Below are 6103 nucleotides of genomic sequence, written 5' to 3' on the forward strand. Positions count from 1 at the left end.
GGGAGCTGGCGGGGCCCCTCCAGGGACACCGGCGCTGGCGGGCGCGGTCTCCGGGCTGAGAATCCTCGGGGCCGGAGGATTCCCACTCGCCAGGGGCGCGCGCCGTGTGCGCTCGACTCGGAGCTCCTGGCGTGGCCCCGCCTCCACCTTCACGGTGCCCCCAGTTCGACTCGCCCGGGGCACCGGCGTGAAACCTCCTGGTCGCCCTCTGAGCCCCTTTCGGGACTGGTCATCGCCGCCCGTGCGCTCCTCCCGGGCAGGCCCGGGCTGGGACCGCAGCGGGGCCGGCGGTGAGGACAGAGGCTCGGGGCGACCCGGAGGACTCAGGGCCCAGCCGCACGCTCCGCCCCCGGCGACCACAGAAGCCAACGGCTGGGCCGGGCGCGCCGTAAGGAGGCAGCAGTGAGGCTGCCGGGTGCGTCCCAGACACCGGGGCTGCGGGAGGAGGCGAGAACCTTCCCGAGGCAACCGCCGCCTCCGAGGAAAGATGGCGCAAAAAGCGCCCAAAGCACCTTCCTCTAAAGACCCTGTGGGCGCGAGGGCCCATCCACGGGAGGCGTCCAGGAGGGCTTCTGGGAGGCGGAGCGTGGGGAGTGTGGGGTGTGGGGTCGACAGGCATGGGGAGGGCCCTCTACGCAGAGGGTGCGTGTGGGCGGAACTCGGGGCACAAAAGGCCACAGGGAAAGGGAGGTCGCACAATCCTGGTGACCAGGGGTCTGGCCACGGGCTAAGAGTCTCACGTGCGGAGAAGAGGGGGATGGACGAAGACCTGGGCACCTCCCGCTTGCCCTGCGGGCTCTCGGTCATCCAGTGAGCCCAAGCCCGGTGGCGGGCACCGGGTTGGGGGGGGTCTGGGAAGGAAGGGGAGAGGCTGCCTGGGGCGCCCCCGCCTCCGCTTCCCTCCCCTTACGGTCAAGACACGCAAGCCTTGAGCTCCTGAAAACACTACCTGAGTGAGGGGTGGGGTGGGTGGAGGAGACAGCCAGGACCCCAGCACTGTCATGGTTGGCTGTGACCTCCTCCAGGGTCATCTCCAGGGTGGCAGGGTGAGAGCCCCACCCCAGCACTGAGCAACACACGACCACCCCCAAGAGGCGGGGTCACATCCCAGCTGGGTGACCCCAGAAACTGCTGGCCCCGAGATCATCCTTGTACCATGGGAACCGAGCGCCCACCTCCTGGGGACATAGGGAGAACCCACCAGACCACGCCTGGGACGCCCAGCAGGGCAATGGGCGAGTTCGGGAGGGAGGTGGCTGCTGTCCTGCCGCCCCCAGGGACAGACTCGGGGCTCTGAGACGGTTGTGGACCTGGAAGCAGAGCTCCGAGCTGACCCGCACCCACAAACCTGGCAGCCACAAATTATTAGAAACCTCAGGGGCCTGCACCAGCCCACAAGGTCCCTGGTCGCCCTCCTACTGCCGCCATCAACCCAAACGTCCCGTCCTGCACCTCCACTACAGGAGGTTCACCGTGGCCACCACCTGCTTGCAGCCAGTGACAGCAAACTCGTGGCCAGCTACGCGGTAGAAGCTGAGCTGTGCGGCCAGGTCCTCCGCCCGGGCCTGGTCAGGAAAGAAACCCTCGCCTGCCATCTCGTCCCGGAAGCAGCTGACCACATCCCGCTTGTCCAGCAGCAGAAACGGCACGATGGCCGCGGCCTGCCACAGCGGATGCTCCCGGGACAGCAGAGCCCACAGGCTTGCGCGCAGGTCCTCTTCCACCTGTGCCGCTGCGGCCTCAGCACTGCGGATGCCGTCGGGGGGCAGGGGCAGCGCGCGTGACGCATTCTGCAGCACGAAGCGCGTGACCTCGGAGCCACCCGCGCCACTTAGGAGCACGTAGATGGCGTTGTGGAAGTGGTGGGAGCGCTGCGGCTGCAGGAAGCCGTGCAGCTCGTCCAGCAGCGGCCGCGGCAGGAGCTCCACGTCGTCCAGCACCAAGAGTGGGGTCTTCTCCTCCGCTTCGGCCCGCGCCACCACGTCGGCCACGCGCCGAGCCAGCTCCTCCCGGCAGTCTTGTGCGGCGCGCCCCTCGGGGCAGTGGTGCCGCGCGTGGTATTGCAGCACGAGCGAGCTGTCCTCCAACACCGAGCGGAAGTGGCGCGCCAGCAGGCGGCCCACGTGGCTCTTGCCCACGCCAGTGGGCCCGTGCAGCGCCAGGAGGAGCGGACGACTGTGCACGTGCGTGGCCAGGTAGTCCCGCATCAGCGCCACGATGCGCGCTATGGCTGCGGGCTGGCCGAACACCGCGCGCTGCAGCGCCTTCTCCAGTCCATCGAGGTCATAGCGCTGCGCGTTATCGTCCAGGTTCTCGATAGCGTTGAGAACTTGGAAGCCCACGATGGCGACCAGCAGCAGCAGGCAGCACTGCGCGCGGCTCCTGTGCTCCACGCGTGGCCGATACTTGCGCGAGGTCTCTGGGTAAAGCACCAGGCGGCTGCGCCGGCGCTTCTTGCGTGGCGTCCTGGAGGGCAGCTCCGCGGGGCCGTCGAAGGTGAAGAACTGCGGCTGGTCTAGGTCCCTGCGCGGCGCCGGGGGGCTGCAGCCCGGCCTGGGCACCCGGGTCCCGACGTCGGGCCCCCCACCCAGCTGCAGGAGGCGCCGCTTGCGTAGGACGCACACCGGGCGGCGCAGGCGGAGCACGGCGCGCACCGGCGCGATCACGCACCGGCCCGAGGCTTGGGGGGCCGCGGCAGCAGGCTCCAGGCTGGGTTGGCCGCGGTCCATGGCGCAGGAACGGCGCTCCGCATACAGGTCGCCCTCCCTGCAACGGGAAGACGGGGAGGGTCTCTGGACTCCCGCCACTGCCCTTTCCCGCGGGTCGCAGGAACAGGTCCCCGGAGTGATCTTACCCCCTGGGAGTCCCGCGGGGTGTGGCCCAGGCTGCCCCAGGGCCGGGGCCTGGTCGCGGCCTCGTCCCTCAGACCGGGAAGCGGCCCCTCCGCAGGGCCCCGATGCAAATGTCTCGGGTCCTCCCATAAACGGCCGCGGGCCTTAAGGAAGTGGCGGGGTAGAGGCTTATCTGGTGGCCGCCCCGGCTTCCTGGAGGAGTCGTCGAAGGAGTCAGTGGCCGCCCAGGCGCCCACTCGGGTGAGGGACAGTCGCCCCCAGACCCTGCCCCCCGCCCGCGGCTCCCACTGGACTGGGCCGTCTCCCAAGGAGAGGCCGCGGGAAGCAGAGGCCTGAGCGCCCAGGAGTTCAGAGATGCCCCCACACGCTCCAGAACACTTGGCGGGGGTCTGGCTGGAACTTAGATTTTGAGAATAGCCCCGGGTCCTGTCCCCAGACTCAGCCCAGGCCTCCCAGCCCCGACTCCGAAACTGGGGTCCTCCCAACACCCCTCCAGTGAACTAGCAGAGCAGCGCAGGGAGCCCCCCCGGAGACCGGTAGAGGTGAGGCGAAACGATGGACAGAAGAATCGGGTGGGAGCAAGAGAGCCACTGACTGGCAGGAACTGGCCTGGGCCCTGGGCCCCAACCCACCCCTACCTGCAGCTGGTCCACTACCCTCAGCTCTGCCGCCCCCAGCCTGTGCCAGACGCTGGGGCCTGAGATTCCAAGCAGGAAATGCGCCTCCCAGGGTGAGGGGGTGGGCCAGGGGCCTCCTGGGCCAGCTCCGGCCTGGAAGGGCAGCGACACCTGCGGGTCCCCAGGGAGCGGCCGGCTGAAGCAGAGGAAGCTCCGGGGAGGTTTCCGCTTCTATGCAAAGGAAGTGAGTCAGGGGGTGCGGCCCAGGCGGGACTTGGGCTGGACGGAGGCGCCAAAGGGGGGAGGCCTGGCCGGCTTGCCCAGATCCCCTGGTCGGAGGTCACATCCCCTCTTTAGTCCCCTAGCGCTCAGAGCCCTCCTGGCTTGGTCAGGCTCAGGACACCTGGTGAGGCCGAGGGCCCCTGCTGCATGCCCTGCCCCCGCCCTGGGCTCCTGCACCTCAGCCTGTCCTCCACGGTCACCTCCCCCAGGTCATCCCTTCTACCTGACACCCCACACACAGGGTTTACAGCCATGGGGAGGGGGCTCCAGGCCCTGTGTAAGCAAGGGGGGAGCAGGGAAGCCGCAGAGGGGGCGGGCAGGGTCCTCTGCCCAGCTGCATATCCCCAATCCCTCTCTTATCACTCCTCTCCCTTTTTCCTTCCCCTCCTGACCCCAATCGGGGGCCCCCCAAAGTAGGGCTCATTGTCTTTCCCTTCCCCCTTCCTCTGTCCCCAGCCTAGAGCCCCCCGCCCAGGACAGGCCTCACACAGGGACGGAAGTTCTATCACGGAAAAAAACACGTGTGGCTCAGGGTCCCTGTGGGGGTTGGGGAACAAATTTAGAAAGAACTTGGGCCCTGAGCCAGGAGCCGGAGCTCTGGGCCCTTCCCCCTGCCGGCCTTCGCACGGCCCCTCCCAGGCCCCTCCGATAGGCCTGCCTGGACGACCCTGGACTCCTCCCAGCCTGGAAGCCGCCTTCCAAGGAGGAGCAAGGTGGCCGCTCCAGCCACACCAGTGCTGCTGGCATTCAGCTCAGGACCCTGCAGTCCCAGGGACGCCCCGCTCCTCCCAACGGTCAGCCCGGGCCTGATGGATTCCAGCTGTATATTCCTCACCCAAACAGAGGGACCATCAGGGAAACACCAGTCGTGGGCTGGGGGTGTCCATTCTCTCCAGGAGCCAGGCCTAGGGCTCCCGTCCCCTGTGTAGGGGGTACTGGGGGGCCCGATCCCTGATCGTCAAGGCTGCGGGGGCCACACACACCACGTGGCATGCCAGTGCTCTTTGGGCCCACACCCCGGCCTCTGTGGGACCAGAGCGTAAGGAGGTTGGCTGTCCAGGCCCTGTAGCCCCAGCGTGGAGGTTGGGGTCCTTTGGGGGCCTCAGACTTTGAGTCTGGGTGCCGCTTCTGACACAGAGAGGACCCTGGAAGGGGAGGCCCTCAGGCAGATGCAGGCTCACCGGGCCCTGGAACGTCTGCAGCAAAGCCTCTGCCCTGCCTCCAAGAGCACCCAAGGCTGGAGCTGCTTCTGCCAGAGGCTGGCCCAGCAAACCCTCAGGCCAGAGACCGCTGCGGAAAAGGGACTTGCTCAAGGGCCTCAAGACCTGGCCCTATGGGTCAAAGGTGAATCTGAGCCCTGGGTCAAGGCCTCGCCCCCTGCACTTTCTCCCATCTATAGGGGTGAAGGGAGCGCCAGAACCGCGGCTCCCAGTGCCATCACCATCTCCTGTGATGCCCAGGGCCACCCCCAATCACACCCATTCCCATTCCGGGAGGGCTCCCCTCCCGCCTCCCTACCCAACCCAGCCCTGCCGCTGCGCCCGGAATTCACGTCCATCACCCACAAACACAGTCCATGTTCTCAGCCTCTGAAAGGACCTCACCATCACTGCTTCCCCAGCTCTCACCAGCAAGGCTGTTCCCCAAACCGTGAGCGCCCCCCCGCTCCTCCTCCCAAATTCCCCATAGGTGCTCACTTCACCGGACAATGCCTCCCACGCCCGGGCCCTTGGTCCTCCCCCACCAAGTCCTTCTCCCTAACTTCCCAGCAGTGTCCACACCCGGTCACTCAGGCCGCTCTGCTCTTTCTGCCCCTAGAGGCTTTCGCTACAGTAACCATGCGCCCCCAAGCCTCAGCCGTCCACTCACAGTCCCATTCCAGTCCTTGCAGCTCACACCCTCCACCTCGCCAGTCCCTCACCCACGGGCTCCTCACTCTGTCCTTCCCTCCCCACCCACAAGCCTGGCACCCCCTGCAGGCACCCTGGGCAGGACCCACCCGCTGCCCAGTGACCACACCAGGCACCCAGGTCCACGCACTGGCCATTCCTCCTAAGTCCTTTCCTCGTCCTCTCCCCTGCCACTTCCCCATCCTGCCTCCTAGCCCAACACCTGAGAAAACAGGATCAGCAGCAGGGGCTCCCAGTGTCTCCTCAGCGCCCCCCAGCGTCTGTGCCCACCAGCCCTCCTGAGGACACCCCTGCTGTGCTGAGACCCGGCCACCCGCTCATTCAGTGACAGCCCAGCCCCTGGTCGGTCCTCCACCCCTCACCCCACCGGGTCATTCCCATCAGCCCAGAAACCTCCATTTCTCCTATCTTAAAAAAAAAAAAAAAAAACCAGGCCAGGTGC

General features: G+C 67.2%; 1 protein-coding gene across 2 annotated transcripts; it reads right to left on the reverse strand.

Moving 5' to 3' along the window:
* Nucleotides 1–1372: 1372 nt before the first annotated feature.
* On the reverse strand, nt 1373–3670 carry TOR4A (torsin family 4 member A). 2 transcript variants are annotated; one of them, XM_030920285.1, is made up of 3 exons: nt 3491–3670; nt 2855–3044; nt 1373–2766 (listed from the first exon to the last, which is right to left on the reverse strand). In XM_030920285.1, the coding sequence occupies exon 3, from the start codon at nt 2727–2729 to the stop codon at nt 1458–1460; it is 1272 nt and encodes a 423-aa protein (XP_030776145.1). In that variant the 5' UTR covers nt 2730–2766; nt 2855–3044; nt 3491–3670; the 3' UTR covers nt 1373–1457. The 2 variants fall into 2 exon arrangements, with proteins under 2 accessions (XP_030776145.1, XP_010370945.2); XM_010372643.2 differs by lacking the exon at nt 2855–3044.
* Between the last annotated feature and the right edge of the window lie 2433 nt (nt 3671–6103).

This window comes from Rhinopithecus roxellana, chromosome 16 (genome assembly GCF_007565055.1).
Source record: "Rhinopithecus roxellana isolate Shanxi Qingling chromosome 16, ASM756505v1, whole genome shotgun sequence".
NCBI classification, from domain to species: Eukaryota; Metazoa; Chordata; class Mammalia; order Primates; family Cercopithecidae; genus Rhinopithecus; species Rhinopithecus roxellana.